The sequence below is a fragment of the Sphaerodactylus townsendi genome, linkage group LG12, assembly GCF_021028975.2.
Source record: "Sphaerodactylus townsendi isolate TG3544 linkage group LG12, MPM_Stown_v2.3, whole genome shotgun sequence".
NCBI lineage: Eukaryota > Metazoa > Chordata > Lepidosauria > Squamata > Sphaerodactylidae > Sphaerodactylus > Sphaerodactylus townsendi.
This window is the reverse complement of record NC_059436.1, coordinates 25,631,335-25,654,313: the sequence shown is the minus strand read 5'-3', so window position 1 is coordinate 25,654,313 and position 22,979 is coordinate 25,631,335. Positions and strand designations below refer to the sequence as shown.

General features: G+C 58.6%; 1 protein-coding gene across 3 annotated transcripts in view; it reads left to right on the top strand.

Moving 5' to 3' along the window:
* Positions 1 to 17,163, top strand: part of PHLDB1 (pleckstrin homology like domain family B member 1) — a 17,991-nt gene extending 828 nt beyond the window's left edge. The window contains exons 2-16 of one of the 3 annotated variants that reach the window (XM_048512600.1): positions 3,237 to 3,467; positions 3,576 to 3,716; positions 3,817 to 3,954; positions 6,455 to 6,583; positions 7,266 to 7,421; positions 7,503 to 7,613; positions 7,724 to 7,813; positions 12,065 to 12,136; positions 12,960 to 13,065; positions 13,320 to 13,614; positions 14,037 to 14,127; positions 14,386 to 14,532; positions 15,156 to 15,375; positions 15,458 to 15,543; positions 16,558 to 17,163. In XM_048512600.1, coding sequence (XP_048368557.1) covers positions 3,237 to 3,467; positions 3,576 to 3,716; positions 3,817 to 3,954; positions 6,455 to 6,583; positions 7,266 to 7,421; positions 7,503 to 7,613; positions 7,724 to 7,813; positions 12,065 to 12,136; positions 12,960 to 13,065; positions 13,320 to 13,614; positions 14,037 to 14,127; positions 14,386 to 14,532; positions 15,156 to 15,375; positions 15,458 to 15,543; positions 16,558 to 16,698 — 2,154 coding nt within the window. In that variant the 3' untranslated portion in view covers positions 16,699 to 17,163. The remainder of the gene's footprint in view (positions 1 to 3,236; positions 3,468 to 3,575; positions 3,717 to 3,816; positions 3,955 to 6,454; positions 6,584 to 7,265; positions 7,422 to 7,502; positions 7,614 to 7,723; positions 7,814 to 12,064; positions 12,137 to 12,959; positions 13,066 to 13,319; positions 13,615 to 14,036; positions 14,128 to 14,385; positions 14,533 to 15,155; positions 15,376 to 15,457; positions 15,544 to 16,557) is intronic. The other 2 variants (XM_048512602.1, XM_048512601.1) reach the window with 2 other exon arrangements.
* The last annotated feature ends 5,816 nt before the right edge of the window (positions 17,164 to 22,979 follow it).

Sequence of the window (22,979 nt, the reverse complement as noted above, 5' to 3'; positions counted from 1 at the left end):
GGCCATGCTGGCAGGGGCTGATGGGAATTGTAGTCCATAACATCTGGAGTGCCAAAGGTTCGCCACCACTGGCATGTACCAATAAGTTCATTTGCCTTGTGTCTGTGTATACAGTCCATGTTTTCCAGGCTTGGCTGGCCGTAGATTTTTAGACTGTTGTTTATTAATGCAAGCTGAACTACCTGACACCTATTGGCCAGAAGCTGTCAGTACAGTTGTATATCTCTACAACAGAACACCACGCAAACCTTTGGAAATGTGGCATAAGGAAAAACCCAGTTTAAAACACTTGAAGCCATTTGGAGAAAAACCTATGTACAAATTCCCAAAGAGAGATGAAGAAAACTAGATGCAAGAGGTGCGAATATTAGTTGGCTGTAATCCGAATTCAAGAGGCTATTGAGTCATGGATTCTAAGACCTATGGTGTCCAGATATGCAACAATGCCTATGTAGACGAGAGAAGCATTATGTGTGTTTCAAAACAAGATAACTCCACAAAACACATGATACTGATGAAGTCATATTTACAGAGTGGATAACAGCATTATCTGACAGTACTGCAAGAGACTTCCCAACCAGAAGGGGAAGATGATGGAGCCAAACCAACAGAGAGAGTATAGTAACAGTAAGGAAGCCAAAAAGAAGCACAAAGGGGTGGCACCAAAGGGATACACCCACCACATGAATGTGCAAAACCACAATGAACCCAAAAGCTGGGATGAAATGATCAAGTTGCCTCTACGTTAAAAAGAAAAATGGATGACGGCAGTAAAAGAAGAATTAGATTATTTACACAAGAAAATGATAGCGGCCATACTGGCAAAACCACTTATCAAGATGAAATTTGAGAATCTCTCCCAGAAATTATGCCTGGTTGGCTTCAGAAGCTGACACTTGAGAATGGGTTCATTAGGATTTTAATTCAGTAAAGCAAGAGTTAACTGTTGAGTATGTAGATAGAATACTGAAGTCATGTGCCTGGAATCACATGAGCTTCTGGAAAGATCTCTCTGCTTCTTCTTCCAGCAAAAGAGGAGAGGCATGGGATCACCTAGACTGAGCACTGGCATAGATAGAATTCATTTGTTATCTAGTAAAGTTCTAGTAAACTCACATTTCTGCCTTATTATTTGCTCTGCTAATTCATTGCAATAGAAGACATCCCTACCAATATTTAAACATGGCTATCATGCCATCCCTTAACCTTCTCTTCTCCAGACTAAACATTCCCAGCAGCTCCCGAAGTCTCTCCTCGTAGGGAATGGATTCCAGACCTTTGACCATTTTGGTCTCCCTCCTCCTCTGGATGTGCTCCAGCTTGTCAATATCCTTCTTGAATTGTGGTGCCCAGAACCAGGCTGTGGGGAACCAAGGAAGGCTGAACCCACATGTGTCAGATATTAATAGGTCAGGTTTTAATAAACTGTGAGGGGTGGGCTTCCTTAAAATAAGAACTTTTGCAAGCTCAAGTGGTCTCTATTCCAACAAGACAGAAACATGGGAGGGGGTCCATGAAGCCAACTGTGAATGAACAGAGAACTCTGTGATGATGAAATAAGAAAAAGAACAAGTTCAAGAAATGGAGCAGATCTTTGATGGAGATCAGTCTGACCTCTGTCCCGGGGAAGATACCGGAACATAGAAGCATAGAATTGGAGTAGATTTTGAATCATAGAATGGAGCAGATTTTGAATCATAAAATGGAGCAGATTTTGAAGGGATCCATTTGCAACCATCTGAAGGACAACTTGGGGGTCCAGGGAAGTCAGCACGGATTTGTCCCCAATAGGTCCTGCCTGACCAACCTCGTTTCCTTCTATAATCAAGTAACCAGCTTACTGGAGCGAGGGAGTGCAGCCCATGTGATTTGTCTGGATTTCAGTAAAGCCTTTGGCAGGGTTCCCCGTGATGTCCTGATGGGTAGACTAGAGGACTGTGGACTCCAGGATGGTTAGGTGGACGGGGGAACTGGTTGGAGAACCGCACTCCAAGGGCACGTCATCAGGATGGATGGAGGAGTCCAGTGGGGCGCCCAGGTCCTGGTTCTGGGATTTTTCAGCATTCTTATAAATGATCTGGATGAGGGAATGGGGGGACTACTCATGACATTTGCAGATGGTACCAAATTGGGAGATGCAGCAAACGCTCCAGGAGACAGAAACAGAACTCAGGGAGACCTGAACACAATGAGGGCAGATGTGAACAAGATGCAATTCCACAAGGATAAATGCCGTTCAACATCTGGGCACCAAAAATGAGGAGCATGAATACTGGATGGGGATACTCTACTGAGTAGCAGTGTGTGTAAACAAGATCGTGGGTGCAGGTGGACAGTAAGTTAAATGTGAGCAGCCAGGGAGATGCAGCAGCAGAACAAGCGCATGCATTTTGGGGTGCGTCACGGAGGCATCACATCCAACTTGCGAGATGCCAAAGTCTTGCTGGACACTGCATTGGTCAGGTCTCACAGGCAAAGAGGCCTAATCCCCCCTCCTGCTCCCCTGGCCACTGTGCTCTCGTTGCCAGATGGGCCCTCAGGGTGCAGGATTTCACCAGGCCTCCAGCTGTCCCCTCTGTTGCAACCGTAAGCTCTTGGAGAGCCGGTGGCACCTCTCTGGCTGCGTGCCCTGCTGGGTGTGTTGTGTGGGCCTCACCCCAATCCCAGCACCCAGTTGCCTTCTGTCTCCGGGTGCCAGCTTCTGGCATGCCGCTAGGCTTGCATTCATCTGGCTGTGTGCCATCTTGCCCTGTTGCGCAGCCCCCCCCCCCCCCGCCTGTCTCGCCAGTGGCTGGGCACTGACTCAGAGGTCTTGCTTGCTTAGGCACGGCAGGTGGGACTGGCAGAGCAGCAGTGGGGAGGGGGGTGTGGAGGCCCGGCCCCACACACCCTGCAATTAGCTTCTAGCATCTGCTGAGTCACAGGGGAAGCAGGGGGGCTGCACCTCAGCTTTGGCAAGGAAGCTGGAGGTGTTGATTCCTCCCTTCAAGGGCCAGCTGGCAGAGTTGGGAGTGATGTTGAGGCTCCCTCTGGTTCGCACTGTGAGTATTGTGCGGAGGGAGAGTCCCCGGCCAGACCTCCCCAGCACTGACAGCAGCGCTCGAGGCGAGTGGGTCTTCCGGAGAAGATTGTTCTTAGCGAGAAAGAGAAGGGTGTGGACGAGGGGAAGCAGAGGAGGAGGAGGAGGAAAGGTCTTCGGGCTGCTGCAGCAGGTGACGCCACTCCCTCCCCTGCAGGAGCGTCAGCGGCTGGAGACCATCCTGAGCCTGTGCGCAGAATACACCCGCAGCGATGGGCCGTTGGGTGGGGAGCCACTGGCCTTCCCTGGTGCTGCTGGCAGGGGCAGGAGGCCCTCCAAGGGCTCTGTGGGCCACGGCTGTGCTGCAGAGCAGCCCCGGGAGCCCTTGCGCTCTGACGAGGACCCCTTGAAGGAGGAGAGCAGCAGTACAGAGAGCACTGGCCAGGAGGTGAGATGGGGGCGCTGGAGGGGGGGGCGCTTTGCCTTGTCCACCTCTGGGAACCCTCTGACTTGGGGAGGGGGGAGACTTTTCACTAAGGTGCTGGAGTCTCAACAGCACGAGGAGCCGCTGAGCCCCGCCGCCGGGCAGGAGGCCGTGCTTCTGGAGGAGGCGCGCCCCCGGCTTCTCGCCAGCATGGACCAGCTGAAGAGTCGGGCCCAGGACCTGGAGCAGCAGCTGCAAGAGACGGCTCGAGAGGTGAGGCGGGAAGCTTTCCCCCTGCTGCGGGGCGGGGGGGGGAGGGGGGCGCAGCAGCAGGCAGGAGGCTCTAGGGTGACGCTCCTGCTGCTCCCTGCAGGCGGAGATGGAACGGGCCCTCCTGCAAGGGGAGTGTGAGGCGGAGCGGATCCAGCTGCAGCAGGAGCAGAAGATGGTGCAGCAGCTGCAGGAACGGCTCTCCACTCTGGACAGCTCCATCCTTCGGGACCGAGACAAGGTAACCGAGACGGTGCCTGGCCTGCGTCTTCTGCCCTGCCCTGGCAGGCTTCACTCGCCCTCTCCGGGTGGGGGCCCTGCAGGCAGGGGCATCCTCTGGCCCCCACCCCTCACCTCCCATTCTGAGGGAGGGCCCCGGTTGCCACGGCCTCGCTCTGCTTTCCTCCTGGGCCCCCACACTGAGGTCCTGAGCCAGACTGGGGTAGGAGGTTAAGAGCTCGTGTATCTAATCTGGAGGAACCGGGTTTGATTCCCCGCCTTGCCGCCTGAGCTGTGGAGGCTTATCTGGGGAATTCAGATTAGCCTGTGCACTCCCACACACGCCAGCTGGGTGACCTTGGGCTAGTCACAGCTTCTCGGAGCTCTCTCAGTCCCACCTACCTCACAGGGTGTTTGTTGTGAGGGGGGAAGGGCAAGGAGATTGTCAGCCCCTTTGAGTCTCCTGCAGGAGAGAAAGGGGGGATATCAATCCAAACTCTTCTTCTTCTTCTTCTTTGGGGCAGTGCTTTGCAGGACGTTAGGACGTAGCCCAGGAGTGGGAGCTGCTTCCTCCCTTCCCCAGAAAAAGCCCAACTCTGGGGCCCAAGGAGCTCTTCTGTGGCGCCAGGCTAGGCTGGGTGAGCCCACAAACTCTGGGTCCCCCAGCCATTTCTCAAGGCCAGGCCTTGCCTTCCCCAGAGCTTCCAGATCAGGGGTGGGGGGAAGGGGAGTTCTGGAGCAGCATCCTGGCAGCCGTCCTGGCTAGAGGAGTGTCTGTGTGGGATCTTGGCCTCTCGTCCCCACACTTGCTTCTTTATCTCACTGACATTTGCTCTCCTGCAAACTGGGGTGGGGGTTACACGTTCCCAGCCTTTCTCGAACCTTTGCTCACGCAGGAAGCCTGAAGGAAGCACACGACCCACCCCCTACCCCCTACCACCGACACTAATGCCCTGGTCACTCTAACCAGCAAGTGCTGCTAACAACCTCGGGTCTCCCTCCCTCCTCCCCTCTCTCTTTCTCTCTCTCTGCCTGTTATTGCTTTGGAATCTGCCTGCCTGCCTGCCTGCCTCATGCTGGAGTTGCCCCCATGGGCTGAGAGGGGGTGGGTGGGACTGTAGGCCAGTGGGTCTGTAGCCCTTGTGCCTTGGCTGGCAAATGGTAGCCTCTTCTTCTGCCCCTTGAGTCCCTGCATGAGGGTCAGCAGCCTTGCAGCTAGCATCAGGGGCGGCCCCTGGAGGCTGCCTGTCAGGGGGGCTGGGCTGGGCTGGGCTGCTCTCCTCCACACAGGGTGTCAAAAGGTTTTGTGACTCCTTTTGGGGGCACACTGGATTGCAGGGAGCAGAGGCGGCCTGCAGGGAATTGTGCCCCAGAGCGGTTGAGGTCCCAGCAATAGACAACTGTGTTACGCTCTTCATCCTGCCTGAGTTTGTTCTTTGGGAGAGCAGAGTGGCCACCAGGTGGGCCTGCCCTGGTGTCTGACGTGGGCCAGCTGGGAGCCTGTGGCTCAGGTGCGGCTCAGGCAGCCATGCCCCAAAAGGAAAGGCAGCCCCCCTTTGGCTGGCCGGACTGCGCAAACACAACCCCCCCCCCGGCCACCGCCTGAAGTGGTCCATCCCTGCCCTTTCCAGCCTCCCACCAGCCATGAGGGCTAGGAGCAGACCCCCCCAGCCCCCAGAAGCACAAGCAGAAGTTCCCAGAGCAGGCTGTGATTCTGTGCGCCTTTCCCAGGCCACCTGTGCAGTGGGTCACGGAGGCCCCCCAAACCTGGTCCCAGGAAGGGCTGAGTCTCGCTGGCATGGAAGCTAGGATGGGGACCCTGCCCTCGTGGCGGAGGGGCCAGGAGCTCTGGAGGGGACTGAAGGCCCTCCCCAGCCATGGGCTGACCCTCAGCTTTCTCCTGGAGCAGGTCAGGAACTGCAGGGGGGAGGGGGGGTCACCCAGATATCTCCCAGCCTCACTTGACAAGTGGGAGGGCAAACTGCCAGCTCTGTTCTTAAAACAGTGGAAGCCGAGGATCTCGGGCCACGGCCACCTGTGGCTGGGGGCGTGTGGTGTGGGCAGCCCCGACGGTCAGTGGGACCAGGTCCTTCCTGCTGCTACTAACTCACTCACTCAACTCACTCGCTGGTCCCCTGAGTGTGCAGCTACTGGGAGCCCTCTGGGATGTCACGGGCACTAACTCTCCAGGCCAGCTCTGGGTCTGTGTCTCAAGCGCTGGTGGGGGCCTGCTTTGGGAAGGCTGCAGCCAGGTGTGCGGGGGGGAGGGGGGGCTTTGTCTCCAAGCTCAAGACGTCCAGCGTCCAGGGGAGCTGCGCCAGTGGGACATCCTGCCGGCTGCTGAGAGGGGCCGGGGAGGCTGAGGGCTTTGAGACACCAGACCTCTGGGCTGCGGAGCCCCTCACTAACCTGCGGCTTTGCATGCCGTGCTCTTGAGAAGAGTGTTTTCTCTCTCTCTCTCTCTCTCTCTTTCCCCCCACCCTCCCCGCTCTCTCCTGTGTGTTGTTTTCTCCCGGATTCAGGAGAGGGCAAAGGTTGATGCTGAAAGGAAGGCGCTCGAGAGACTGCAGGCGCTTTGCTCTGAGCTCCAGCGCCAGCTTCACAGCTGCCCCGAATCATTGCGGGAGCAGATGGAAGACCAACTGCGCAGGGTCAGTGCTCCTCTTCTCCCCCCCTCCCCCACCGCCCTGCCTGCATCCGGCCCAGAGAAGCCGCTCAGCAGCTGGGATGGTAAGTCTGGCTGTTCAGCCCACGTGCCAGCAGCGCTCTGCCAGGGGGCCCTGGTGGGCGCACTCCTGCCTTCCCTGGGCGCCTCGCTCGGCCGGCTCCGTTGGCTGCTTTTGCTGCAGGTGCTGCAGGCAGGCCAGGCTGGAGGCTCAGGCGGAAGCTCGCAGAGTGTCTGGAGCCCTTCTCTGGCTCTGCACAAGAGGTGCCTGCCGCGGCCATGGCTGGGAGCCTGCAAAGGGTGCACAAGTGGGCTGAGACCGACGCCAGGCCCTGCAGCAACTGAGGTCCCCTGCCAGCTCCTTCCTGGCGCAGCAGTGTGTTGCTCTGTCCGTGTGGCAGCCCCCCCCCCCCCCGGTTCCTGAGCCTCTAGAAGTGCTCTGGCCTCACACAGCTGAGCCTTCCACGGGGACGTGCCCATCATTCCTGCCCTGCCTCCAGCCTCTTCCAGAACCTCCAGTAGCCCAGAACACTCCAGCGGGCAGCAGGAAGACGCCTTGAGGTGCCAGGTCTGCTTTGCTGTGGATGCAGCCGCCTCCCCCATGCCTCCCTCGGCCCCTCAGCCTCCCAAACAGGTAACCCTTCTCAGCCCCCGTCTACCTCCTGCAGGAGGCCGAGGCCCTGGAAGCGGAGGCCAGGGGGTTTGAGGACCTGGAGTTCCAGCAGCTGGAGAAGGAGAGCCGCCTGGAGGAGGAGCGGGAGGTCCTGGCCCAGCAGCTGCTCCACAGCCAGGCAGAGAGCTGCCGCAGCATGGCCCGGAAGAAGGTGAGCCCCCTGCCAGGGAAGCCCCCCACCTCCACCCCCCACCCATGCCCGGCTCACCTCCCCCTCTGCCACTCCTTGCAGGAGCGCATGGCAGCACTGGAGAGCCAGGCCCACCAGATCCGGCTGCAGGCTGCTCAGGAGGCCGAGCGGCTCAGCAAGGAGAAGGCTGCCACGCTGCAGCTGCTGCAGAAGGTGAGCAAGAGAGTGCGGCAGGCCCAGCGAGGAGAGGAGGCTCTGAAGCCCCTGAGGTGGAGCTGTGAGCCAGCACGCCCTCAGAGCCGCCCTCTTTCTCCCCACGACAGGAGAAGGACACCCTCCTTGCGCTGGAGAGACGGTACCGGGAAATCACTGGTGGCTCTGCGTTCCCCAAGGCCTCCACGCCCCTTCGAGAGGTAATGCCTTTCTTCTGCGAGGCCCAGCGATGCCAGGTCTAAATGCAGTGCTCCAGTTGCTGCTCCGCACCGCCTGCCTGCCTGCCTCACAAGAGGCTTCACTGAGACACTTACAATATGGCAAACAGGCACAATCGCTCACATATCTGATGTTCACCTGACCCCATCTGTGGATACTGACAACCAGAGATCAGAGCCACGAACAGACCGGGCAGGTCTTTCCACAAATGCTAGGAAAGCCCCAGGTTTAGAGGGGGAAAAAATCTCAAAAACCAAACACTGGGGGGAGGGAGATTAACCCTCCCACACTCAGTAATAGAAGCAGTGCCTGTATCTTTAAGAAACAAATAGTTTCAGTGGCCGTTGTGGCAATAGCTTTGCCATTAGTCTCTATCAGCAAACTATCAGCAAACGGGAGGGGAAGGGGTGGGGTCTTTCTAGGGCTTTTGGGGTCTGCTTCTTTTCTCTGGGCCCAGAGGAGGAACTCATCAGGGCCAGAGCTGGCAGCGGGCACTGAGCAGCCTGCTGCCATGCAATTTGTGCCGTTCACCCAGGCCCAGCGGTGGCTGCCAGAGGTGCAGCGCCAGACAGCTTGCATAGGCCTGGCAGCCGGCCCCACACGACTCAGCTGCGGCTGGACTGCTGTGTCTTAGCCAGAGGAGGGGCAACTGGCAGCCGCTGTGGTGTGGTGTAGGGGTTACAGTGCCAGGCTTGGATCTAGGACACCCTGGTTCAGATCTCCACTCTGTCATGGAAGTTTACTGGGTAACTGAGAGCAGCAGTGAGAGCAGCAGTGGCGTAGGAGGTTTAAGAGCACGTATATCTAATCTGGAGGAATCGGGTTTGATTCCCCGCTCTGCCACCTGAGCTGTGGAGGCTTCTCTGGGGAATTCAGATTAGCCTGTGCACTCCCACACACACCAGCTGGGTGACCTTGGGCTAGTCACAGCTTCTCAGAGCTCTCTCAGCTCCACCCACCTCACAGGGTGTTTGTTATGAGGGGGGAAGGGCAAGGAGATTGTAAGCCCCTTTGAGTCTCCTGCAGGAGAGAAAGGGGGGATACAAATCCAAACTCTTCTTCTTCTTCTAACCTTGGCCAGTCATTGTCTCAACCTGACCTACCTCACAGGGTTGCTGTGAGTCTGCAATGAAAGGGTGGAGAATGATGAAAGCAGCGTTGGGTCTCCATTGGGGAGAAAAATGGAGCATAAATGAAGTAAATCAATTGTAAAGTTAAAGGCTGGGTGGGTTAAAAGGTGAGTTGGAAAAATTGGAGGAAGTAAGGAAATGGGAGAGGACAGTGGAGAGAAAGATTCCGTGTTTCCCTGAAAATAAGACAGTGTCTGATATTAATTTTTGCTCCCCAAGATGCGCTATGTCTTATTTTCAGGGGATGTCTCATTTTTCCGCTCCACAGCTGCATGCTCTGGTCGACGGGCATTCTTCCAAACAAAAACTTTGCCATGTCTTACTTTTGGGGGGATGCTTTTAGTATTCTAGGGGCATCTCTCAGCAAACCTCCTACTACTCACGTCTCTTACACATTCTCTCAGGGGATGTCTTATTTTCGGGGAAACAGGGTGTGTGTGCGTGTGGATATGGGGAAAATGAAGTCCTTGTGGGGTCCCCACTAATAAGGCCGTCATAGTTTTGCACACTTGTATAAAATAAGCTCAGGGGCACAAGGATCATAGTATCGAAAATATAAAGCAGTTTTCCCAGGCAGTATAGCACCCGAAGACCCAAACGGCTGCAGGCCTTTCTCCCCTTCTCTGTGTGTGTCATGAATGAGGCCGGTGCAGCCCTCCTGTGGCTGAAGGAAACTTCCCCGCCTGCTTTCCGTGAGGCAGCTGTTAGGAGCTTTTGCCCCTGCAGGGGTCGTGGGTGGTCTCCCCTGCTCTTCACTGGGCCCGTGCAGCAGGTCCTTCTTGTGAGTTGGAACCTCGACCCACCTGGCTCGGAGCCCCTTCATCTCCACTCCCCTCTTGGGCAAAGGGGGATCCTAGTCCCCCGGAGCCCTTTTGAGCTGGAGGCCCTGGTCCTGGAGGCGGGGCCTTCCCCACACCAAGCGCCCCCCTGAGCCCCACTGAGGGAGCCAGTGCAGGGGGGGCCTTCACTGTGGTACTCCCTGACCTTTCTTCGGTCGTCCCCTTGTAAACCATCCACTCTGCTTCTGCTCGGGAGAGACCTCCCTCCCAGGGCCACGTGCTTTGGCCACCAGACTTGCCCCGTGGTTTTCTTGAAGACTGAGGCCTGGGGGAAGAGCCGGGGGCCTGCAGTGGTATTTTCTCAGGGCCCCTGCTGGGACTGCCGTCCAACTGGTTGTCCTCAGGGGCTCCCATCGCCTGGTCAGGCACCCACACTTTCCGTGGGCCTCGCTGTCCTTTTGCAGGTGCTTTGCCGACCTCCCCTTCCTTTCCCGTCCTTTCTGGGGGAGCCCTCGGATAGGGGTGAGGGGCTGTGGACCCTGATGAGGTGGGGCTGGGGGACTCTTATGCCACCACACCACCTGCTCTCGGTGCAGGAAGGTCACATCCGCCGCCGTCGTCCGTCTGGGGCTTGTTCTTTGCATCCTGCTCCCCCCTTCACTGAGAGCTGCCCCTTGTGTGGAAGGGTGTGCCCCCCACTGATGTAGCTGAAAGCAGCCCCCCCCCCCGCTTGCTTCTCCCTCAGAGCCTTTCCCGTCCAAACAGGGGACTCTTCCTTTCTTTGAGCTGGTGGAGGGGGCCGCATTGGCAAGCCCCCTCCCCCCAGCTGTACACCCTCACCTCAGAAGTGATGCCTCTCTTCCCCCTGTGCCTGCCCAGAGCGCACGGTTCACGCCCTTGGATCTGGCTCCTGGCAGCCTCCTTCCCTCCTGGCCCCAAGCAGGGGGCTGCTCCGCTCTGTCCTGGGGCGGGGTGGATTGCAGCACCCTGGCAGAAGAGACTGGCAAGAGCCGTGCCCATCCTTTGCTGCCCTCTGGCAGTGGGTGCCCACAGCATGGTGCACTCCAGGCCAAGCCAGGTGGCCTCTCGAGGGCCGTGTCAGCTATGTGGGCTGGTGGTGGTTTGGGGAAGGGAAGGGCAAGGAGTGGGCAGTGAGGCGAAGCCCCGGCGGGGAGCATTTTGGACAAGGAGAGCCAGGCAGGGCAGGGGCCTGACTCTGCTCCCCTCCCTCAGCCCTTCCCGGCTGCTGTGCTGGGAGAGCTGTCTTCATTGTGCCTCTCTGCCTTAGCGCCCTGCCTCCTCCTCCTCCTCCTCCTCCGGCTGCTTCTAGGTGTTCATTACGGTGGTGTTTGCCCTCACTTCTGGCTGCCTGAGACAGCGGGGGCTCCTCTTCCCCCCACCCCATTTCCCCACCAGGTTCAGCAGAAAATGGAAATGCCTCCTTAATGGGGCCTGTGTGCGTCCCCCTCCCCCCAATGTTGGCACCTGAGGATAAGCTGACCTCCCTGTAGGGCAAGCAGCAGGCCCCATAGCAGGGGGTGCAGTTTTTTGGGGGGCTGCTCTGAAGTACTGGCTTGCTGGTGTTCTGTGGCCAGCTCTCCTCTCCTGTAAAGGGAGTCCCAACAACCGTCTCTGGACCCCGCAGGGGCTGCTGCGCCACTTGCCCCCTCCCAGGCCTGCCGTCGCAGGGGGCAGTGGCGTCCCCAGCAGCTGGCAGAGTGTCTGGGCTCTCCTCCAGTTGCAGCCCGGGGGGGCGGGGAGGCTCTTGCCTGCAGCCCCCACTCTTCCAGCTTTTTCTTTAGGACAGCCCTGTCCTCCACACGATGACACCATGCTGGGGTGGGGGTGGGGGGATGGGCAGAGCTTCAGCTTTGGCCTGCAGGTGGCTTTGGATCATCCAGGCTTGCAGCAGGATCCAGGAGGGGAATTCCAGCCCAAAGGAGCGGGCGTGGCTGCAGCAGCCCTTTGCTGGGAGTGCTCTTTGGGGTGCAGCCCCTGTGTGGTGGGGGAGTGGGGGGTGGGCTTCCCTAGCTTTTGTTCTCTTGCTTCGCTCCCTCATTTGTCACCTGGGCCCAGTTAAGGTAGGCAGGGAGCAGGTTGCTGCTGCTGTCTTTGGACCAAGAGTTCTTGGCTGAGCTGGAGGTAGAAGCAGATCCCCCCCCGCCCCCCCCCGCCCCGCGCTCCTCTTCCACGTGCTCAAGTTCACTGGACTCTAAAGCCAGGCCAGGTAACTGTTCACCTGTCTGCGCGTTCTCTTCCACGGGGCCCACTGGGCACAGGTTGTTCCTTCTTCACTCAGCCACATATTCTCCCCCACCCCCAGGTCTATCGCTCCAAGTTGGGCAGCAACTCAAGTGGCTCAGCATGGCCAAAAAGTGGGCCCTCGTCCCCTCAGGTCAGTGTCGGGCAGGCTTCTCTTGGCAGTGCGGAAGGTTGTCCCCCACTTGGCAACTCAGCAAACCCCACAGCAGTTCTGGGCTCAGAAGCCTCCCTCCGACTTCCCACCAGCCTTCTGTCTCTTTGCTTCTCCTGCCGCCTTGGCTTCCCTCCCCTCTCCCTTGGCTGCTGGCACCCGAAGTTTGCCTGACGGGTGGGTGTGCATGCCAGCGACTGAACGCACCTAGCCATGGACCCCCCTCCTAGCGTCTCGTGGTGCAAGACTCCACTCTAAGGAAAGAGACTGTGCTGTGCCCACCGCGGCCCCTGCTCCGTTCATCAGTAGCCGCCTCTCCTCTCCTCTTCTCTTTTCTCAATCAGCTGCAACTGTTTTGATTGGCTGTTCCCAGTTTGCTTCCTGCTAAAGCCTTCTTGAGCCAACTCATAATTCCTCTGTCCTTGTTCCTCGGGCAGGAGGGAAGGAGGGGGAGGGCGCAACACTCGTTTCTCTTTGTAGCCAGAGCAATTTGTTGTTATTTTTTCCTCCTAGTTCCAATTGTTGAAACTGTAGTCTAAAAGAATTTCTTTTTCTAAAATAAAATGGCCAATTGCTCTGGCTGCAAAGAGGAAACCAGTAGCTACTGGGCAGGCAGGGAATAGGTGGCTTCAACTGGTCTCCTGTTCTGGCGCCGCTCTCACCAGTTGGCCCTGCAGAGTTATAAGCTTAAGTTGGGGGGAGGGGGAGGCAGGGCAAAGGCTGGCTGGTGGCCTGGCTCCCCCCTGACTGCCCTCCCCTGGGTGGTGTGGAAGTCATCTGGGGACCGGTTGCTTTTGTTCCGCAGGGTTGTCCTTTGCTGCCCCAGGAGGGCCCGGTCACCCTGCCCCGGAACCTGGCCAGCACCCTTCAGGATATTGAAAGCAAGCGCCAACTGGCTCTGCAACAAAAGGGTAAGAGAGAGAGAGAGAGAGAGAGAGAGAGAGAGAGAGAGAGAGAGAGAGAGAGAGAGTGTGTGGAAGGAGCGTGGGGAGGGGGTGTCTCCTGCACTGCCTCTGCTGGTAGGTCTGTTGCCACGGTTGGGGCCTGGCTGGGCTCCTCTCTCCCCACAGCAGCCCTGGTCTGTGCTGTGCCGTGCTGTGCATGCCTATTGCGAGGGCTGGCCACGCCCTCTGTAGCCAGCTTCTGTCCTGGGCCGTCTCTGCAGGGCAGCAGGTGATCGCAGAGCAGCGGAGGCGCCTGGCAGACCTGAAGCAGAAGGCAGCGGCCGAGGCCCAGTGCCAGTGGGAAGCTCTGCATGGGCCGCCCCACTTCCCCCTTTCGTACTCCCCCCTCATGCCCCACTCCATCCTCCATCATCACCATCCCCCCGGGGGCCTGGGCTTGTATGGGGAGGACCCAGAGGCCGCCTACGACACCCTCAGCTTGGAGAGCTCGGACAGCCTGGACACCAACCTCTCCACCAGCGGTGCCTCAGCCTGCTCCCCTGACAACATCTCCAGGTACCAGCCTGCAGCGGGTGAGGGGCAGGGGGGACCCCCAGGGAGAGCAGAGCGTGCCTGGGTCTGGCCAGAGGGACACACACCCCAAACCCTGAGCAGAGGCAGAGTGGTCCAGGAGGGTGGGAGGGTGCTGTCCTCTGCCCCACAGGGGCCCGTGAGTATCCCTCACCTTGCCTCGCCTCGCCTCCATCCATCCATCCCCTCCATCTTACGTGGCTCTTTGGCTCCCTGCTGCCTCTGCTCGGTCCGGGATGCAAGAGCCAGTTTGCAGGCCGGTTGCTTGGACCCCGTGCCGAGCAGGAGAGCTTGGGCAAGCGTGGCACGAGGGCCCGTGCGCCCGTGGGCTGGGCTGGCTCTTCTGAAGCAGTTGGGGGCAGGAGGGAGGGAGTGACTGTCTGGCCTGGCCTGGCCTTGCCTTGCAGTGCCAGCGGAGCCGAAGTGGGGAAGATGGAGGAGATGGCAGCCATGCTGAAGGAGGCCAACGCAGAGAAGACCCGCCTGATGGAATCACGAGTGAGTGGAGGTGGGAGCAGGGGCGGGGGCCGCCTGAGCAGAAAAGGCAGGTCCAGAGTGCTTCCTCCCCCCCCCCATCCTGGCAGACCCCCCCCCTCCACTTGCAGGAAAGAGAGGCCCAGTGGCAACTGGCCGAACTGGGTGAGATCAACCCACCTGCCGCTGCCCCTCCCCTCTGCTCAGCAGACTGGGTGTGGGGTGTGGGGGGGGCTGCCTGTGAAGCCGCTGGGCAGCTGCTCACCTGGCAATTACTGGCAGGAGTGGGAGGCGGAGTTCCAGCACCCGGCGCTGGAGGAAGAGCGGCAGCGGCGGGTACAGCTGGAGCAACAACTGCAGGATGAGGCCCTGCGACGGCAGAGGCTCATTGAGAAAGAGGTCAAGATGCGGGAGAAGCAGTTTGCCCAGGTACGGCACAGGCGGGGCCCGGGGCTGGGGTCACCGGATACCTGCCAGGTGCGCCTGGCTGTCCTCGCCCTGCTGGGTCCCTGGAGTCCTGCCTCAGTGGTCCGCTGAGCAGCTTCCCCACCTTCCCCGTGTCTGTGCTGTACAGCCACGCCCTCCCCTCTAGTGGCCAGCAGGCGGGGGTGGGGGGTGGAGGGCAGCATCTGGCCTTGCGCTCCTGAGGCCTGACTGGTTGCGTGGAACATGCAAACTAACAGGTTCCCAGTGAGTCCACGTGGAAACGTGGCCTTCCCCTCCCTCCCTCCCTCCCTCCGCTGGGGTGAGGTTTTCCGGCTTCCACGTGCTGCCGAGGCGACAGGTGCTTGCTTGCCCTGAGGGTGACCCCTGCTGGACCAGATCAGGGACAAAACACCTCAGAGGGGAGTTAAGGCAGGGATGGGCTTTGCCAGCGCTGCCCGCCCCCCCACATATCCCCACAGCCAGACCACCCCATTTGGAAGCAACCCTTGAGCATTCATGGAGCAGTTTCTTTGAGGGAGGGGTCCTAATCTGGTCCCATCTGTCCTGGAGGTGGGAGGCTACAGCACCCTCAAGGTGACTCTGCTCTGTTCCCCCCCCCCCTCCAGGCCCGGCCTCTGACCCGCTACTTGCCCATCCGCAAAGAGGACTTTGACCTGCGTGCTCACGTAGAGTCCTCGGGCCACAGCGTGGACACCTGCGGCCACGTCATCCTCTCTGAGAAGATGTGCAAAGGCTACCTGGTCAAGATGGGGGGCAAGATCAAATCCTGGAGAAAGCGCTGGTTTGTGTTTGATCGCCTGCGGCGCACGCTCGCCTACTACGCGGGTAAGGCCCCGTCCTGCTGCTGAGCCCCACCAGACCCTGCGTGGGCCTCAGACCCTCAGACCTTGCTTTCTCCCTCCTGCAGACAAGCACGAGACGAAGCTCAAAGGCCTGATCTATTTCCAAGCGATTGAGGAAGTCTACTATGATCACCTCCGCAGTGCGGCTAAGGTCAGTGCAGGGCATGAGGTGGGGAGGGCTGGGCTGGACAGTGGGTCAACCCCCCCCCCATCCCATCCCACCCCGCCCCACAACCGTCTTCCACTTGGGCTCTTCTTCACCGGTCTCTCTGCCTCTCTCCTCCTCCAGAAGGGATTCTTCTCCCTGAAGCGGGTCAGAGTAGGTACCGCTCTGGTTCTTGGCATGGCGGACGGCCCCTCTAATCTTGAAGTGCCTGCAGTGCCTGGCATTAACCGTCTTTCCCTGCCCACACTTCTGCTGCAGCTCAGAACAAGGGCAAGATTGGGGCATAGGCATAAACTGCTTGGTGGCTTTCCTTTCTTCTTTGAAGGGGTGTGTGTGTGGGGGGGGGAATGCTGTGTGAAACTGCAGGAGCACGGGGGTGGGGGGGAGATACACACGTGCTGCAACAGCACCAACGGCAGAGTCTCTGGGGCCAGGTGCAGTGGGTGGGGTGGGGTGGGGTGGGGGCAGCCCTCCCACAACTCTGCAGGTCTGGAGGGGACCGAAGCCTGCATGGATGTGGGGGGAGGCATCAAGCACAGCTCTTCTCATCAGCTGCTAACAACCATTCCCTGCCTCACCAACACTGGTGGTGCCGGGGGAAGGGTTGGCGCTGCCCCTGTGCCGCCTGCCCATTTAATACTAGTCTGTTTCTGTTGTCTTCTAGCACCTCTTAGCAGACTTCCTCCCTGCTCCTTTCAGTACAGAGGTCGGTCTAGAGGCTCCCCTCTTATCCCACCCCCCCGCTCCACCCCCCCACCCCACCCTGCCCCTGTGGAAGAGGGTTTGGGCTTCCTAGTCTGTGTCCTTCAGGGAGGGTGAAAAGAGAGAAAACCAGTGATGGCGAGGGAAGGGCTTCTCTTCAGCCCCCCCCCTGCCCTGCCCTGCCCTGCCCTGCCCTGCCCTGCCCTGCCCCGCCCCGCCCCGCCTCCATCCAAGCAACATGGCCGGGGAGGAGGCCAGAGCGGCTCCCCCAGCCCAGCCTCTTGCTTTTCTTGGCAGAGCCCCAACCCAGCCCTCACCTTCTGCGTCAAGACCCACGATCGCCTCTACTACGTGGTGGCCCCTTCAGCGGAGGCCATGCGCATCTGGATGGACGTGATTGTGACCGGAGCCGAGGGGTACACCCAGTTCCTCAGCTGAGGAGGCGACACCAGCCCCAGAGAGCAGCCAGCGGGGCTCCACTTCCGGCCAGCGGGGCTCCACTCCTTCTCCAGGGAGGGAGGAGTCAGAGGGCCTCACCACGCCAAAGACCTCCTGGGGCGGAGAGAGCCCGTGCCCCTCTTTGCTGCAGCAGGGGAGGCAGCCGCCCTCAGGACTGGGCTCCCCCTGCTTTCCTCACCCCCCGCCCCCCTGGTGCTGACTGCAGGGCCCTTTGCGCCCCCGTCCACGGTGCTTGCCAGGGCTCAGCTGAGGCCCTGCTTTCCACCACGTGCCTTGGGAGAGGGAGGGGCCAGAGGGACTTTGCTCCTCCCTCCCATCAGGGGTTCCCCTGCAGGGCTTGGCAGGCCCTTCTTATGCAAGTGCTGGTTGGGTTTTCTAATGTCTCCATGTTGCCCCGGGCTCTTCGGCGGTGGGGAGGGGAATAAAGCTTTGTCAGTTCCATGACCCTGCCAGCGATCCTCTTTCCTGGTGCCAACGGAGCTTTTGGGCTGCAGCGGCAGCCTGCACTTCTCAGAACAGCCCGCACACGTGTTTCCACGCGTGCACCTCTGTGGGATCTTCCAAGCACAGAGGGCTGCAGTCTGATCTCCTCTATGCCTCAACCACAGGGGCTGCTTTTGGGGGGTGGGGCTCTGGCAGCCTGAGAATGCAGTACGCGGGCGCTGGCCCTAAGGCAGTGGGGACCCTCATCCCCCCCCTCACACACAAGCACGGGGGCAGGGAGGGCCACCTGCATTTAGACAGACAGGCTACGGTGGGGGTCTGGTCGGGTTTTTAATACTGCAGAGGGGCTCAAGCCCCCACCAGGCAGGCTGCCCCCTCCTGCAACTCACAAAGGCTGCTGTGCAAGGGACAGTGCAAAGAAGGCCCCGATCCAGGCCCAGGAGGAGCAAGGCAGGGCAGGGCAGGGCAGAGCCAGCTGCAGTGAGACGGTCGCCACAGCAGAGCCATCTGTCCAGCCAGAGCCCTCCTGCCAGGGGAGAAGGAAGCGCCCTCCCCCTCCCCCTGAGAGGGGGCGTGTGCAGGGGGGGCGGGAGCTTTGCCTCACCTGAACGACATATTCCCCACCAGCACCTGGAGTCCCATCACCTTCGACATTGTCCTGGAGAAGGAAAAGAAGGGGCTCAGCACCCCTGTGCTGGACAGCCAGGAAGGGGGCCATTCCCATGAGAAAAAGCAGCTGAAGGGGACACGGGGCACCATCTCCGCCCGCCCGTCTGCCCATGGGCTCAGCAGGCAGAGCATCCTGCCACACCCGTCCAGCTAGGCCAGCTGTGGAATGTCTTGGCCCTCTTCCCCCATTCCTCACGCCCTGGACTCTGCCTGCAAGGGGTGCCACGTTGGTGAGGGAGCAGGATTGTTTTCTGCTGCTCCAGAGACTCGGACCAGGAGTGATGAGTTCAAGGTGAAGGAAAAGAGATCCCACCTCTTGATGGCCCTTGGGGGTCTCTTCTTCCAACTCTATGATTCTATGCATTTCCTCTTGTGGCCCTTGCCCCATCTGATGGCAGATATAGCCTGGCCCCACACGCAAAACCACCCCAGGCCAGAGGGAGGCTCAGTTGACTGGGGAAGCTGGGCGGGGGGAGGACAGAAGAATGCTGAATCCCCCCCCCCCGCTCTGTAAATTGCCCATTGCTCCCACTCTGTGGGATGAAAAGGCCACGTGCTTGGGAGGAGAAGCGTGTTTGGCCAAGGGAGGGGCCCGGGGCCCCTCTGGCATGAGAGCCTCCCTCCTCCGCCGTGGATGTCAGGATGGTGGCTCCCTGGCGTGTCTGGAGAAGAAACTGCTGGGAGAGCAAACGCCCTCAGCCTGGTCACAGAGCTCAACAACGAGGACCTATGGCGGGGTGGGGGTGGGGGTGGGAGTCGGGAGAGTGAGCAAAAGAGGCAGGGAAGACGTAGGGAAAATAACAGGCCATCCAGGAAGGCTGTCAGAATGAAGGAATAAGAGGGGAAGTCCTCCTATGGATTAAAAACTGGTTGAGAAACAGGAAACAAAGAGTTCTCACAATGGAGAGATGTCGGGAGTGGTGTCCCCCAAGGATCCGTATTGGGACCAGTGCTCTTTAACTGTCAGATCACTATAGTGCAATAAAGTTCAATGGCCCATTTCCCTTTTTTTAAAGTAAGCAGCCTTCTCCTTTGCAATGTTACAATGCAAAAGGCACAGGCTGCCTATTTCTCCCTTATAACTTTGCAATGAAAAGGGCTCGTTTTTAAAAAATAAAAGGTGAGACTGAATGTAGTTGCAATAGATGGGTGTTGCGCTCTAGTGATCTGTCAGTTACTGCCTTGAAAAAGCCCGGCTGTGATGGCAGCAAAATGACAAACCGGGGGGGGGGGGGTTCTGAACCCAGAAGAGCAGCGGAAAGGTCCTCTGGGGCATTCCGTTGCCATTCTGCATGCCTTGGCATTCGCAGCACTCAATGAGAGCTGTGTGAAAACCACCCCAGTTCGGTATTAACTCTTTGGAAAGACCCCAGCCAGGGTCTGCTCAGAAGCCCTGTGCACGGGAAGGGCTGGTTGGTTTGTTTCTAAGTCGCCCTGCCCTATACATGGGCTCCGGGCAGGGGATGGCATCAAGTAAGCAACAGCAGACCAAGAGTAAAACACACTTCTTCACATCTAGCGCCAGTTAAGTCTCATAAGTGATGATAACAATTAAAATCCAATCCATGATCAGACTGGTCTTAGTGGAGGGGATGGACAAGGAGGGGGAAAGGAAGCCCAGCTATACTCTGTTTCACATGAAGATGTGAATGTATATTCCTCCTCCACAGCACAAAGCACGCCAGACTTCAGACAGCCAGCATGGTGTAGTGCCTAAGAGCAGGTGCACTCTAATCTGGGGAACCGGGTTTGATTCCCCGCTCTGCTGCCTGAGCTGTGGAGGCTTATCTGGTGAACCAGATTAGCCTGTGCACTCCAACACGTGTCAGCTGGGTTACTTTGAGCTATTCACAAGTTTTTGGAGCTCTCTCAGTCCCACCCACCAAACAGGGTGTTTGCTGGAGGTGGGGGGAAGGGAAAGGAGCTTGTCAGCCCCTTTGAGTCTCCTCACAGGAGAGAAAGGGGGGATATAAATCTAAACTCTTCTTTGTTGTAGAATCCTCTGCCTGGGTCCTCCTCCTGCCTCCCCCCCCCACCACCACCAAAGGCAGTACTTAAAAATGAAGGATAATTCTCACATTCGTTCAGGACTGTATTCTAACACAGAAGCATACAATTTTTTCAACCGCTGCACCTCAGCTAACTGAACTAACATCTTTATGTGCAACAGAGTCTACCGCTGTCCTCAGCTATTAGCCTGGCAGAACAGCTCTGACTCACTAGGCCTGTGAACTCCAACTAAGTCTTGCTGGCAGGGGGGCAGCTACAGAAAATGGCTCCCAGGGCAAGCACTGACGCTGTGCCCCCCCTCCCCACTTGGACTCTGCTGCAGGCAGTGGATTCAGGGGCAGGGCACCGAACTCCCCTACTTGTGTGAATAGAAGGAAGGAAGACAGAGCAAAAGGAAGAAAGGAAAAGAAAGGAGAAATAGAGCTTCAGGGCCCGGGGTGGGGGAGAGACAGGGGACAAACGTTGCCCGCATTTCCCGCTCTCCCCCCCCCCCACACGCACAAACACGCACGCGCGCCCGATTGGAGGGCTTTAAACCGAAATCGGGAATAGTTGCGGGCGGGGCGGAGACTGGAGGCTGCCGCGTCCCTTTGCTGAAGAAGACGGAAAGCGGCGGACCGGCCCGCCGTGGGGGCAGATCGAGTCCCGTCGGCCGGGGCTTGTTTCGCGAAGGCCTCCCCTGCAGGGGAACGTCCTGTCGACCCAGCGGTGAAGGGGCAGGCGGCAGAGTGAGGTTACCACCGGCCCACACAGAGACTTTCTGAAAGCCAGATTTAAGGAGGAGAAGTCGATCTATGGCAGTGATGGCAAACCTTTTCGAGACTGAGTGCCCAAATTGCAACCCAAAACCCACTTATTTATCACAAGGTGCCAACACGGCAATTTAACCTGAATACTGAGGTTTTGGTTTAGAAACTCGGGAGCAAGCTTGGTGAAGCAACCATGCAACGCTTCCAATGGGTGAATCGCGACCCTAGGAGGGTTTACTCAGAAGCAAGCCCCATTGCCAGCAACCAAGCTTACTCCCAGGTAAAGGATCGCATCCAGGCCAGCCTACATATGTTTGTGTGTGGTGTGTGTGTGTGATTTTCCGCCCCTCCACATGATGGACCGAGCCCGCATGCCCACAGAAAGGGCTTTGAGTGCCACCGCTGGCACCCATGCCGTAGGTTCGCCACCGCTGTTCTAAGAGGCTGGCCTCAGCACCCAGCCTTTGGTTTTCACCCTGCTTCCGCAAAACCAGTCACCCTCCAGTCTCTCCCATTTGGTTCAGGGGAGTTCTTCCCAGTGTCCAGCTGATCCCATGACCAGCCCAGCCGCTGGCTCAGCTGTGAAGGTCTCACACTCACTGGGGCCTCTGTGGTGTCATCCTTTCTCCTTCACTTGTCACAGGCCGGTGGAAAGTGAGTCAAATGCGGGGAGCGGGGCTGACCGGGACCAATCACTGCTTGCCTGCCTGCCCGTCAGAGGCCCTTCTGCTTGTGGCCAAGCCATCCAGCACCACCAACCTCCCTATCTGTGGAGGTGCCTCAATGAAGTTGATGCTGTTCAATCACTGCCCCCCCCCCCCGTATCCCTGCAACACCCCTTGAGGAAGTGAGGTCATCCAGCAAGTCCTTCCTAGCAGAGTTGGGATTTGAGCCCAGGTCTCCTCCCATCCAACTATGATGCTCAGAGCGGTTCATCACACACTCATGCCCCTCCCGCTGCTGATTGTGGGGGAGGGGGGCTGGGAAAAGCTGCTGTCCTGCTCCTGAGAAGACAAAGGTCCCCTCCACAGGGTGTTCTTCTGCTTTATGGAGTTGGAATCCAACCAGGTTCGCAGCCAACAGTCTTTCTGCAGATGGGCCTTGGGGGAAAGGGCGGCTCCGGGCCGTCCATGAGAGTATTTCCACCCTCCCTTCTCCTTGCAAAAGATATGCTTTGCTCCAACAAGAACTCCGTCAGTCGTCGCCTGGACCAAGTTGTGGGGAGGGGGAGGAGGAGGACTCGTTGCTGCACTGTGGGATGGAGACTTGCCTCTCCCCACTTGGTTCGATATGCAGATTTTTCTTGTGACCAGAAGAAGGGCTCCACTTCTGGTGCAGAAGGGGCTTGCTGGCAGCTCCCAGCCTCTGGCTAAGGGGAGCCACAGACCCCATGGAACAGCAAATGGAGCAGCAGTGGTGTAGTGGTTGAGAGCAGGTGTACTCTAATCTGGAGGAACCGGGTTTGATTCCCCACTCTGCTACCTGAGCTGTGGAGGCTTATCTGGGGAATTCAGATACACACCCAGATACACACCCACACACGCCAGCTGGGTGACCTTGGGCTAGTCACAGTTCTTCTGAGCTCTCTCAGCCCCACCTACCTCACAGGGTGTTTGTTGTGAGGGGAAAAGAGATTGTCAGCCCCTTTGAGCCTCCTACAGGAGAGAAAGGGGGAAATAAATCCAATGCTGCTGCTGCCGCTGCTGCCGCTTCTTCTTCTTCTTCTCCCCCCCCCCCCCCCCCAGGAAACACCTCCTGGCCATTCAAGCCCCTCCCCTGAGCTTGGGCAACGTGAGCCTTGCGCCCCCAATAACCCAGCCAGACAGTGCACAGACACAGCCTGGAGGGATGGGAGGCTGTGGGAGGCAGCAGGCCGTTCCAGCAGAAGGTGATGCCTTTTCTCTGCTGTCAGGGCTGGAAGGCTGCAGAGAGGTGGCAGAGCCAGGGGTGGCTCTTGGAGGACCAGCCTGCGGGACACTGAAGAAGCCAACCCAAAAGGGGGAGCTGTGCATGGCTAGAAAAGGGCTGCTGTCCAAGGGAAGATTACAGAACAGTTCTGGGTGGGGGGGGGGGACTGCTTCACCCCCCCCATCCAGTGAAAAGCAGCTGTGAGCTGAGCCACTGTCTGTTCTGTGAGGACGAAGAGGCCATCATGTCCCTGCCTTGCCTAGTCCAGAGAGCCACGGCCCTCGGAGCAGAGTCGGACACCCGCTGGGCAGGCCTGGCTGCCGATCCCTTATCGGGTAGACCAGGGAAGGCACTCTGAGGGCCTCCCTCGCAAAGCTGCTGGGGATCAAACTGGGAGGAAGGGGCCTCCTGGACACTGAGCTCCTTTGGAGGGGAGGCAGGATTAGACAATTGTTGAAGGCTTTCACGGCTGGATTCAAC